General features: G+C 45.2%; 1 protein-coding gene across 2 annotated transcripts in view; it reads left to right on the top strand.

The window, feature by feature from the left end:
- Positions 1–11,873, top strand: part of STPG4 (sperm-tail PG-rich repeat containing 4) — a 66,100-nt gene extending 54,227 nt beyond the window's left edge. The window contains exons 6-7 of one of the 2 annotated variants that reach the window (XM_071208805.1): positions 8,844–8,876; positions 11,735–11,873. In XM_071208805.1, the coding sequence (XP_071064906.1) occupies positions 8,844–8,876; positions 11,735–11,851 (150 nt within the window). In that variant the 3' untranslated portion in view covers positions 11,852–11,873. Of the gene's footprint in view, positions 1–8,771; positions 8,877–11,734 lie in introns of both variants that reach the window. The other variant, XM_004447342.2, reaches the window with a different exon arrangement.
- Positions 11,874–13,219: the final 1,346 nt, after the last annotated feature.

Genomic DNA, 13,219 nt, shown 5'->3' with positions numbered 1-13,219 from the left:
CTGAGCTGAACACTTGGGACAGTTTCATCTACTATCATATAGTCTTTCAGAGGCCCCTGGCATTTTGCTGCCCTGAGCTTTCTGAAAGGGATACACCTTTTTGTTTTTGTGGCTTTTATTTTATTTTTTTTCAAAGAAGCTTTAGATTACATCAATGTTACATTGAAAATATAGGAGATTCCAATATGCCTCTCCCCCACCTCCTCCCAAAGCTTTTCCTCATTACCATCTTTCATTATTGTGGTACATTTGTTACAACTGATGAACACGTATTGAAGCATTGCTACTATCCATGGTCTGTAGTTTGCATTATGGTTTACTCTTTGCACCACACAATTTTATAGGGGATACACCTTTTAACTCCTAAGTAGTGTATAGATTAACTAGTCCCATCCTCTCAGCTCTGGAGAAGGAGTGTATTCAATGGAGGGGTGTCAGGGTTTTACCAAAGGCCTAAATCCTACCGTTATTGCCCATTAGGGATTGGAACCAAATAAGTCAAGTGTCTTCAGGACAAGGACAAGGACCCAGGAGCATACCAGATTAAACAATGCATTCTTAGTCTTTTTTTTTTTCAATTCTATTTTTTTCTATTTTTTTTTCAAGGTTACCTTAAAAAAATATAAGAGGTCCCCATATACCCCCAACCGCCATCACCCCACTCCTCCTGCATCAACAGCCTCTTTCATCATCATGGCACATTCACTGCATTTGGTGAATACATTTTGGAGCATTGCTGCACCACATGGATAATGGTTTACATTGTAGTTTATATTCTCCTCGAGTCCACCCAGTGGGCCATGGCAGCACAGACAATGTCCAGCATCTGTCCCTGCAGTACCACCCAGGACAACTCCAAGTCCTGAAAATGCCCCCACATCATATTTCTTCTTCCCTCTCCCTACCCTCAGCAGCTACCATGGCCACTTTCTCCACATCAATGATACATCTTCTTCAATTACTAATCACAATAGTTCCATAGTAGAATATCAAAAAATCCACTCTAATCCATACTCTATTCCTCCATCCTGTGGACCCTGGGATGGTTATGTCTACTCCACCTCTATATCGAGAGGGGGCTGACATTCCACATGGATGCTGGATGCAATTCTCCTGCTTGCAGTTGTAGGCACTCTTGGCTCCCTGGTGTGGTGGTTGACCTTCTTCACCTCCATGTTAGCTGGCCGGGGTAAATCCAATAATCCAGAGGGTAGGAGTTGCAAGTCTGCTGAGGCTCAGGGCCTGGCTGTCACATGGACAATTCAGAGATTCAGGCCTCCTGAGTGTACCATTCTGAGTCTTTTGCAGTAAGTTGGCAGCTTTGGCCCTAAGTACTGTCCCCAAGCCCACTGAGGTCACACTTAGCTATTGACAGGTCCAGTTATCCAAGGGCCTGGTTTGGAATCTTATTTTTTTTTTTTTAATGTTTCTCAGAGTTACTTTTTAAAAAAATTTCTTTTTCCGTCTTCCCCTCCTCCAGCTCTGCTGTTTCTGCTGTCTATGTTGTCTTCTCATTTTCTCTCCTCTAGGATTCACAGGGATTCAATCCTGGAGAACCCTCATGTAGAGAGAGGTTCTCTGTCAATTGTGCCACCTCAGTTTCTGGTTTCTGCTGCACTTCACCTTGACTCTCCCCTTGGCTCTCTTTTTGATGTGTCATCGCCTTGCTGCGTGACTCACTTGCACAGGCACTGGCTCACCACGTGGGCACTGGCTCACTATACGGACACTTGTGCTCACAATGCAGGCACTTGCACTCACCACATGGGCACTTGTGCGGGCACTGGCTCACCTTGTGAGCACGCTTTCTCTTCTTCTTTTTCACCAGGATGCCCCAGGAATCAAACCTGGGTCCTCCCATATGGTAGGCGGAAGCTGTATCACTTGAGCCACATCCATTTCTCTGGTTTGGAATCTTAAAGCCAAGCAGCTGGCAGCCGTCACGCAGCACCACCCAGCTTCCCACATTGATTCCTTTGTGGTAATTTTGTTTGGTTCTGTCTATGTCTCTGGACATAAACCCCTCTGAGGTCAAAGATAGAAAGGTAGTCATCTATACAATTGGTTAAAGTTTCCCTCATGTAGAAATTCAATTAAATCGGACTTTGTAAAAGGGAAGAGAAAGACATCACCTTGTCAGGAGGCTTAAGATGTAATCATGCCCCAAAGCAGAGGAATGGATACCATGGAAAGTTTCCTGTGGTTTTCTTTGGCATCAGGTTCTGGGACTCGAGGAAGGTGTTCATTCTGCTTTCCCTTGGCACTGAATGGCAACAGTCTTTGAAGAGTTTAGCTTCGGGAAACTCAGGGTTGCCAAAGTATGGTCGTGACAGGAGCAAGGTTTAAGAAACCTTTGATTTGATTGTGTAAGGGGTGCTTAGTACTGTTTGATGAATGCTAATGCGTCCCATTCACAAGTATATCATCTGTTATGTGAGACCAAAGCTCTGGATCGTGCTCAATGGTTCCCAGTAAAGGAGGGAGCAAAATGCCCAACTTCAAGGGAGAGCAGGATATGGTTCAAATGTCCTTCTTTCAAACACCTTCCCATTGAACTGGATCCACGTTCTGAGTCACCTGGGCGGAGTCTCTTCCTTCCATTCTTGCTCTGCCCCCTCCAGTCGTCCTCAGATGGGGTGGAAGTGGGGTGTTGCTGGTGCTGCTCTCTGATCATTGCAGGATTATTGTGGGATTATTATACTTTTCATTTGGAACAGTCATGGCTCTGCCTCAGCATTCCTGTGGCTTCTGGAATATGAATTTGGGCTGGTATCCAATTCCTTCATGTCCCCTCTTAAAGATTCCTACTGACACATGTGGGATAAATAGCAGTCAGTAATTTCTTTCCGTCCCGTGTCTTGGTTCATTTGATTCACATAGCCAAACCCATGTACGGAGGCTTCTGCCTGGCGTTAGGACACATCAGTGCTCTGTCAGGCCCAACACAGGATTCCCAAGGCGTTCATGATTTGGAAGCGTAGAAATAAAAGCCACATTAAACTTGGGGGGAAAGGGTGCAGGTCGCAGTGTTTTTTAGCCATTCTGTAAAGGCTGTTGAAGGCGAGGAATCCATGGGAGTACACTTAGCATCACCTTTTGCCTTCGCTACCCATCTGGCCAGAGGGTGCTGCATTATTATGGCCAAATGAAAGGGGGGTTCCACGGATCTTTCCTCCTTGAATTTCACTAGCTCCTACTCTTTTGTTTTCATGGAGGCACAGATTACTCCAATGTGAGGGCTGAGTTCATACCATATAGATAGCTTCCCCCTGATAAGGATCTCAGTCACACCTATGCATGAGTTTGAAAACATGATTGTTCTCATCCTCTGCCATGAGTTTTTAAATTATGAGTCTCATCTATCCCTTGATTATCAGGTTTGTACTTAGCTGTTAATAACAGACTCCATTCATGGTGGAGTAATTGAGAATGGCAGCCCTAATTACACCCACAGAGGAAACAGGGGAAAGCCTTGCTCTTAAATCTGACGGAAGTCTAAGGCTGGGGTGTGCGTTAATTGGCTAATCCATGGCCCAGACTTACCTAGTGTAAGGATATCACAGGATACATTTCTCTATTCTAACCTTACCGCCAGTTTTAATTTTTGTTTTTCTACTTCCTTTTTCCTTGACCTGATTTCAATATTCATTTATCTATACAATTAAGTATTTTTTCTTATTTCAAGAGCATTCATGTACACTGTAGAAAAATTAAAAATGAAGATAAAAAAAATTTTTTTAACTCAACATGCCGGCATACTCAGCATACTGTTAGTGAACACCCTCAGATAATTCCATTCTAAGCTTTTTTATACACACTTTTTTTTTTAAGATTTGTTTATTTATTTCTCTCCCCTTTCTCCCGACCCTGGTTGTCTGTTCTGTGTCTATTTGCTGCATCTTCTTTGTCCTCTTCTGTTGTTGTCAGCGGCACGGGAATCTGTGTTTCTTTTTTTTTGTTGCATCATCTTGCTGTGTCAGCTCTCTGTGTGGGTGGCGCATTCCTGGGCAGGCTGCACTTTCTTTCACGCTGGGCGGCTCTCCTTATGGGGCGCACTCCTTACACGTGGAGCTCCCCTACGCGGGGGACACCCCTGCATGGCAGGGCACTCCTTGCTTGCATCAGCACTGCTCATGGGCCAGCTCCACACAGGTCAAGGAGGCCCGGGGTTTGAACCACGAACCTCCCATGTGGTAGACGGACGCCCTGACACTGGGCCAAGTCCACTTCCCTATACACATTTTTTTAAAACTTGCATTTTTCACTAATAATATTTGGGAATAGTTTTCTATATCTATGAAAAGTCATCATAATAGATGAATAGATGGATATATCATGATTTGTTTAACCAAGCATATATCATTTGTCATTTGGGTTTATTTCCAGTGTTTCACATTTAGAAACGATAGTATAGTGAGTGTCTTTGTGGCTAACTATTTGCATACACTCTAAATTATTTGCTTAGGATGAATTCCTAAAAGTGGAATTTTGGGGTCAAAATATAAATATGCATTGTTCTAAACTTTCTATTATGAAAAATTAAAAAGCAACCAAACAACATAAAACCCACAGCTTGCATCGTGCTAAATGGTGAAAGACTGAAAGCTTTCCTCCTAAGATCAGGAACAAGAAAAGGATGCCCTCTGTCAAACTGTTATTCAATATTATACTAGAAATTCTAGCCAGAGCAATTAGGCAAGAGAAAGAAATAAAAGGCATCCAAATTGGAGAGGAGGTTTAAAATTTTCCCCATTTGTAGATGACATGTTCCTATGTATGGAAAATCCCCAAAATTCCACAACAAAGATACTAGAACTAATAAATGAATTTAGCAAAGTGGCAAGGTACAAGGTCAACATGCAAAAATCAGTCGTGTCTCTATAACTTGTAAATGAATAATTGCAAAGGAAATTAAGGAAAAAAACTCTATTTACAACAGAAACTAAAAGAATCAAATATCTAGGAATAAATGTAACCATGTATGTAAAGGATTTGTACACAGAATACTACAAAACATTGCTCAAAGAAATCAAAGAAGACCTAAATAAATAGAAGGACATTCTGTGTTCATGGATTGGAAGAAAAAATATTGTTAAAATGACAATTCTAACCAAAGTGATTTACAGATTTGTCACAATCCCAATCAAAATTCTAACAATTTTATTGCAGAAATGGAAAAGCCAGTCAACAAATTCACATGGGGGATGTGGATGTAGCTCAGTGGTTGAGTGCCTGCTTCCCATGTACGAGGTCCTGGGTTCAATCCCCGGTACTGTATAAAAAAGGTAAAAATAAAACAAAAATAAAAATAAAATAAAAATTCATATGGAAGGGTAATGGTCCCCAAATAACCAAAATCATCTTGAAAAAGAAGAACAAAGTTGGAGGACTCACACTTTCCAATTTTAAAACTTTTTACGGGGAGGGAAGCAGCTGTGGCTCAGTTAGGCTCCCATCTACCATATGGGAGGCCCTGGGTTTGTGTCCCAGGACCTCCTTTTAAGGCAGGCTTGCCTGCATGCCATGAAATGCCACCAGCCTGCCAGCACTGCGGAGAGTCAACTCATCAGGGTGACACAACCAAAGGAAAAAAAAGGGAGACAAGCAAAAACACAGAAAGAGCATGCAACAAATGGACACAGAGAGCAGACAGCAAGCAAGCCTCAAGTGGGGAGGGGAAATTAAATACAGACACAGAAGAACGCACAGTGAATGGATACAGAAAGCAGACCGCAAAAAGCCATAAAGGAGGGGATTAAAAAAAAACTTATTACAGGAAAGTGGATGTGGCTCAACTGGTAGAGCACCTGCCTACCATATAGGAGGTCCAGGGTTCGAACCCAGGGACTCCTGACCCATATGGTGAGCTGGCCCACATGCAGTGATGATGCATGCAAGGAGTGCCATGCCATGCAGAGGTGTCCCCCGTGTAGGGGAGCCGCACACAAGGAATGCGCCCTGCAGGGAGAGCCACCCCACGTGAAAAAAGTGTAGCCCACCCAGGAGTGGTGCCAAACACACAGAGAGTTGACCCAGCAAGATGATGCAACAAAAAAGAGACACAAATTCCTGGTGCCACCAAGAATACAAGCAGATACAGAAGAGCACACAGCAAATGGACACGAGAGCAAACAATGGGGTGGTGTGGGGGGAAGGGGAGAGAAGAGGGGGAAAGGGGAGAGAAATTAATAAAATAAATCTTTAAAAAAAACAAAAAGCTTGTCAGCGGACTTGGCCCAGTGGTTAGGGTATCCATCTATCACATGGGAGGTCCGCGGTTCAAACCCCGGGCCTCCTTGACCCGTGTGGAGCTGGCCCATGCACAGTGCTGATGCGTGCAAGGAGTGCCCTGCCACGCGGGGGTGTCCCCTGTATAGGGGAGCCCCACGTGCAAGGAGTGCGCCCCGTAAGGAGAGCCGCCCAGCGCGAAAGAAGTGCAGCCTGCCCAGGAATTGTGCCACACACATGGAGAGCTGACACAACCAACAAGATGACGCAACAAAAAGAAACAGAGCTTCCCGTGCCGCTGACAACAATAGAAGCGGACAAAGAAGAAGACATAGCAAATAGACACAGAGAACAGACAACCGGGGTGGGCGGAGGGGAGGGGAGAGAAATAAATAAATAAATAAATAAATAAATAAATCTTTTTAAAAAACCAAAAAACTTATTACAAAGCTACACTAGACAAAACACTTGTTACTGACAGAAGGACAAACATATAGACCAATGGAATCGAATTGAGAATTCAGAAATAAACCCTCATTAATTAACTAATGAATGAGATTAATTAATCAGTTTTTGACAAGTATGTCAAGTCCACTCAATGGGGAAAGAATAGTCTCTTCAAAACAAGTGGTGCTCAGAAAACTGAATATTCATATGCAAAAAAATGATGATGGATCTCTACTTTACACCATATGCAAAAATTAACTTAAAATGGATCAAAGACCTAAATATAATAAATAAAAGTATAAAACTCCTAAAAGCAAACAGGTTTCTGAGACTTTCACCAAAAGCATAACCAAGAAAAGAAAAAATAGAAAAATTTTAAAACTTTTGTGCATCTAAGGACTTCTCAAGAAGTAAAAAGACAACCTACAAAACAGGAGAAAATATTTGGAAACCATATATCTGAAAAGCGTTTATTATCCAGAATATATAAAGAACGCCTACAATTCAACAACAAAAAGACAACCCAATTAAAAATAAGACAAAGGACTTGAATAGACATTTCTCCAAAGGATATATATAAATGGCCATTAAACACATGAAAAGATGTTCAACATCATTAGCTGTTAGGGAAGTGCAAATCAAAATCACAAAGAGATAACCTTCGCACCCACTAGAATGGCTATTATTTTAAAAATGAAAAAGAAAAAGTGTTGGCAAGAATGTGGTAAAATAGGAAATCTCCTGCTTTGTTGGTGGTAATGTAAAATGGTGCAGCCACTGTGGAAAACCCTTCGGCCCCCTCAAGTATAGAATTACCTTATGACCTGGCAATTCTTGAAAGCAGGGACTGGAACAAACATCTGGGCATCAGTGTTCATAGTGGCATTATTCACGATTGCCAAAAGTTGGAAGGAACTCAAGTGTCCGTCAGAGGCAGAATAGATAAACAAAATATGGTATGTACAAACAAAGGATTATTCAGTGGTAAAAAGGAATGAAGTTCTGATATATACTATAACATTGTAAGAACTTTGAAGACATCACGTTGAGTGAAATTAGTCAGACACAAAAGGACAAATATTGTAAGATCTCATGAAATAATTAGAATCAAGTTCATAGAGTCGGAAATTAGAATGTAGGTTATCAGGGGCCAGGGTGGGGTAGGGCATGGGGCATTTAATATTTCTGGTTTGTCAGAGTGCGCTCCAGAAAGGTTACTCAAATTTACACTTCTGCCAACATCATACAGGCTTGCCCATGCTGGTTTTAGAGTTTAAGATTTCTTTATTTAACTTTGTTAATTTTCTAGGCAAGGGAGGGCGTGGGGCATATGGGAATCTTCTATGTTTTTAATGTAACTTTTATGTAATCTAAAGCTTCTTTAAAAATGAAAAACATGAATATTTTTTAAAAATGAAAACATTTTTCTATGCAAAAAAGAGTAGCATATTTTAAATTAAGATTTATTTTTACTATTAATGAGATGATAGGGTACCCATCCCCCCGTCTTCTCATTTGCCCTTTATATTTCCTTTTTGTGAATTGCTTTCTACTAATTTTTCTATTGGGATGTTTGTCATTTTTTAATTGTGTTCATCCATTTGCATTAATTATGTGGCATTGCACCTACACCAGTGAATTGCTGTGAATGCTTTTTTGGACAAAGACAACACATTACATTTGTATGAAAGATTAAGAACATTTTATAAAATCAACACCCCAGAGCAGGGAGCCACGATTCCCAGTCAGCCGGGAAAGTATGGAATGAGGCATGCGTGAGGTGTGGGCTAAGGGGGGCGGGGGCCCCATGGGCGTCAGGGAGCCTGACAGGGACAGCGAAGATTTTCACAGATCACTTTATCGCCTTCCAACTTCACAGTCACCCCATGAGGCAGGTAAGGCAGCTATTATTTCCATTTCGGAACGAGTTGTCCTAGGTCGCACCTTAAAATGTCTTAAGAGCCCAAATTCAGAGATTTTTCTACCATATCACATTGATTCATATGTATATTTGTGGAAGGCGAATCATTAATCTATATCCAGTATTAGTCAGAGTAAAACATACTGTTCTGTTTTTGTTTTGAATTTTTCTATAGCATGAGGGCCCAGGACCTGGTCATTATAACTTGAAAATACCTGCAACAAATTCTATCACTTCTTGTTTTCAGTCCAGAGTGCCTCGATTCTTACCCACCTGCTCAGTAAGTATTCTGAAAGACACGCCCCCCCCCCCAGGGGTGCGGCTGTGATGGTGAGTGTTTGGAGGGCTGTTTGGTGACTCTATGGAAGGGATGGGGAGATGGGGGATTGTAGTTACATACAGTTGATACCTGCTTGTCAAGGCAGTAAGGAGTATAGAGCTCAGAGCTCCATCATCTGGCAAGCCCTGGGCCAGCTGCAAGCTCAGAGGGCTCCAGGCGGAAGGCTGTGGCTGAACTGAGTCCAGCTGAAAATAGCCAGCCCAGTAATTAGCCATCGATGTTAAGCTCTGGATGCTTTGTGGGGGTCAGTGGCTGCCCCCACTCGACCCACATCCACATCTGGCGTTCTTTGTGCATCTGGGAGCCCAAAGAAGCAAAAAGCCAGAGCTGGAACATTTAATATTGAACCAAAGTGGACCTTTACACCATGAGTACTCACCCTGCCCCCAGGATGCAGGACAGACAGGGAAGAGGCTCCAGTCCCCAGAGAGAGGATGCAAGGAAAGCGGATCTGGGGAGAGTGCAGAGAGCCTCAAAGACCTAGAGAATACCAAGAAAGGTTGCAAAAGGATAATGACCTTATAAACAGTGGCTTTTTTTTTTTAATGCCCAAAGACAGTTTTAATCCCCTTGCCCTATGCCCCAGTCTGAGAGCCCCCAATTCTTGCTGGTGTGTGGACTCATTTGCAATGGTTAGGGAGACAGAAATGCTTACCAGTTCTGCTTGTAAGAAAACGGAGGTGTGGGCGGTGAGAGGTGGGGGAGGGGAAGCCCTGACAGAGGGTAGAAGAAGGCAGCTGCTGCCTCCCCCTGGGCCTGCGGATCACCTCCCTCAGCCCTGCCTGGGGCGGCCGAGGCCATCGCCTTCAGAATCTCTGCTCCAGAGCTTTCGACTGTGATGTTGCTTGGCCTTTATCTGGAGAAATGTTGGAGAGGCCCTGCCCAGTAAAATTAAACACAGACCAACCATTGGAGTCTGGTGGGTCTGTTAAGCAGAGCCTCGCAATTGGTAGTGTCACCAGGACAGACTTTGTCAGAGCCCACAGGGATGACTGTCCTCAGGAGGACTGACTCATGCTAACCAAACTCCTAGGAAACCAACAGAGAAGCCAGAAGGTTTAGTATTAGAGTCCACTGAGGGGGCCTGATGTCTGGGTCTGCTCTCTAGGGAGTCTTTCCCTTCTAGGAGAATCTTCATGGAAGCTAAAGCCAACCAGAGGTGGCTTGGTGACAGTGGAATCAGGGCTGGGGACCGAGCTGGCTGTTCTCGAGGTTGCTGAACCGTGGTCGGCAGCTTCCTGAGGTGGCCTCGGGGGGCCCAGGTCCACCCGACCTCCTGTTCCGTGGGCTGGCCTTCCGGGCACCCACACGCACGTTGGATCCTCATTTCCAGCACTAATAAAGGCTCAGCTTCCTTTGACGGTCAGCCAGGACTTTCCAGGCTGCTTTTGGCAAAGGAAACATCCTGTCATTTAAGGCGCTGCAGGCAGCTGACCTCATCCTCTGTGGGCTGATGGTTCTGCTCCACTCTGGATAATCCTATTTCCACTCTCACTGTGTCCTGAAGAGATAACAAACTGCAAAGTATGGAAATTACAAGGAGGTGATAGCGGCAAAATCCTAGCTTGTGGAGTGCTTGCTGCCGGCCTGGAGGCGCTCAGTGAGCCTCAGAGCCCCTAGGAGGGAGCTGCTCCTGCCCCCGGTTGATGGGGGCTGCGTGGGGAGCACGTGAACCTGGATGCGCTGGGCCGAGGGTGGTAGGATTAGACCTGAACCCTGCCGAACTCCAAAGCCCTTGCCCTGGTAAGACCCAAGATAAGAAAAAAAATCCCTTTGGGTTTCAAGAGTATGTGCACGCACCCCAGCATGGGAAAAGCTGATGGAAGAAACTGAAGCCTTAGTCTCAGTATATGGAAATGACATTCATTTGCAATTTTATCACTGCCAAAGAGAAGCTCTGTTTATTTATTTATTTAAAGATTTATTTTTATTTATTTATTTCTCTCCCCTTCCTCCTCACCCTAGTTATCTGTTCTCTGTGTCTATTTGCTGCATGTTCTTTGTCCACTTCTGTTGTTGTCAGCGGCAGGGGAGTCTATGGTTCTTTTTTGTTGCGTCATCTTGTTGTGTCAGCTTTCCGTGTGTGCGGCACCATTCCTGGGCAGGCTGCACTTTCTTTCATGCTGGGCAGCTCTCCTTACAGGGCGCACTCCTTGGGCGTGGGGCTCCCCTATGCGGGGGACACCCCTGCGTGGCACGGCACTCCTTGCATGCATCAGCACTGAGCGTGGGCCAGCTGCACACGGGTCAAAGAGGCCCGGGGTTTGAACCGCGGACCTCCCATGTGGTAGGTGGATGCCCTAACCACTGGGCAAAGTCCGAGAAGCTCTATTTAGATAATTGGCAAAGTAATTTTTCAAGAACTTCATCAAAATGCAAACATGTCTTTTATAACATGGGCTCAGAACCCATTCTCTTCGCCCACTCCCCACTGGGGGAGAGCAATGGCATTCCCAGGGACAGGCACTGCCCAGCAGAGTGGCTTTAGGAGAAAGTGCATCCTGAGGTGCAGGTGGGTGGGCACCGCATCCCCCTGCCCCAGCAGGTGGCAGGCAGTGGCTGGCTTGTCCTGCCCTTCCTTCTCTCAGCACCTCTCCAGCCTGACTGAGAGACCCTGACAGAGCAAGCCTCGGGTCCACGGACACTCCAATTCAGGGCTCAGCGGGGGCTGGTGTGGCCCTTGAGTCCTGCCACCGGGGATTCTCAGCCACCTCTGAGCCAGCAGCCGTGTGCCAGCACAGGAGGCTCCAGGGTTTTGGTGCTACCTTCTCATCAGTCCCTGTTTTCTGTTTTTCCAGAAAACCCCAGGACCAGGAGCATACACATCTTCAAACCAATATCCCAAGCAGCCTCAAAGCATAGCTAAGATGGGTCGAGAACATAGCCTTTTCTTCAACAATACAATTGGCTTTTAAAATAAAACAACCTTGGCACCAAGCTACTTTGAGTTTTAGCAAGTTCTTGTGTTCAAAAAACCTTGATTTTGCTTATTCTTCAGGGAGATTTGACCTCAGAAGAAGATCCATTGCCCAGGGACACCATCCGGTCCGTTTGCCTGGAATAGTCCCAGAACGTTGCCGGTTCACTCTCCAAAGTGTCCTGGTCTGAACAATGAGCGATCCGCTCCCATTTCTTATTACCAAAGGGCATATTCCAAAGGACCAGGCCTTCTGCAGCCATGGGCTCTCTGCTGTATCTCAACTATGGTAGGATTGTAAGGTCTCCCGGCCCTCACAGAACTTTCTAGGGTAGTCAGGCCAAGCAAGACAGGACCCCCAAAAGTCCTTCTTTCTCTCTCTCAGCTTCCTAAAAGGCACAATATTGATTCAACCAAGTGACTATCTGTGGTTCAAGTCAACACAAGTATTTTGAATATCTGCTGTGTGCACGGTACTGTGCTAGGGTTAGGGAGTGGGGCCGTGAAACAAGAATGAGTAAGGCATGGGGCCGAGTTCAGGAAGGTTGTCAGGGCAGACGAGGCCACAAAGGTAGTTTAGGGTGGTCCTTGGCTCAGGGGGACTTGAAAGCTGTGTCACGAAGCTTCTACTGGTCACCTTGGGTTTGAAACTCATGCAGATGAATGTTCAAATGGGAAACAGGCTCTAGTCTCAGGAAGCTGCCAAATCATTCGCCAGGGACCCAGAGCAGCAACTCTGACAACTGAGGCTGTGGGCGTTCAGAGGAGAAAGCAGGCCCCGTGCTGGAGGGCAGCATCTTCAGCACCCAAGGGGCCAGGAGGCCAAGACTCGCAGAAGGGAGAGGAAAGGGCTGGGGGCAAGGGATCCCACCTGCAGCAAGGCCCGAAGGCAGGGATTTACTCTCACTGGAGGGGGCAGAGGAAGTTGGGCCCAACTAGAGTTGAGGGTGACAGTGTGGGTGTGGCAGGACGAGGCTTGGGCTGCAGGCTGGGACCACCTGCGGGGACCCTGCATCCAAAGAAGTCACTCCTGTCTGAATTGCTCCAGAAAGACTGAGCCATGGCCAGTGTCTCAGTAAAGGTAGAAAAGGTTCCAGAATTGTTAATAAATACTTGCTACTTGGAAGTACATTACATTTCGGTTACATATCTAAAGGAGGTTTTCTCAGAGAGACGGGAGAAATTCTGAATAGCTTTTTCTCCCCAAGAGTCTAAACCTGGGACAACATTTGAAGAGAAAGACCGCTTTCCATCCACTCCAAGGAGAAAGAGGAGAGGCTGGACAGTCCTGGGTTGACCTTGAACTGTCTCAGCTCCCTCACCTCTGAGACTGGGATTTAAGACCCACCCACTAGGGTGGATGTGT

This window comes from Dasypus novemcinctus, chromosome 17 (genome assembly GCF_030445035.2).
Source record: "Dasypus novemcinctus isolate mDasNov1 chromosome 17, mDasNov1.1.hap2, whole genome shotgun sequence".
Lineage (NCBI taxonomy): Eukaryota > Metazoa > Chordata > Mammalia > Cingulata > Dasypodidae > Dasypus > Dasypus novemcinctus.
The sequence above is the reverse complement of the archived record's forward strand: the minus strand, read 5'-3'. Positions and strand labels throughout refer to the sequence as shown.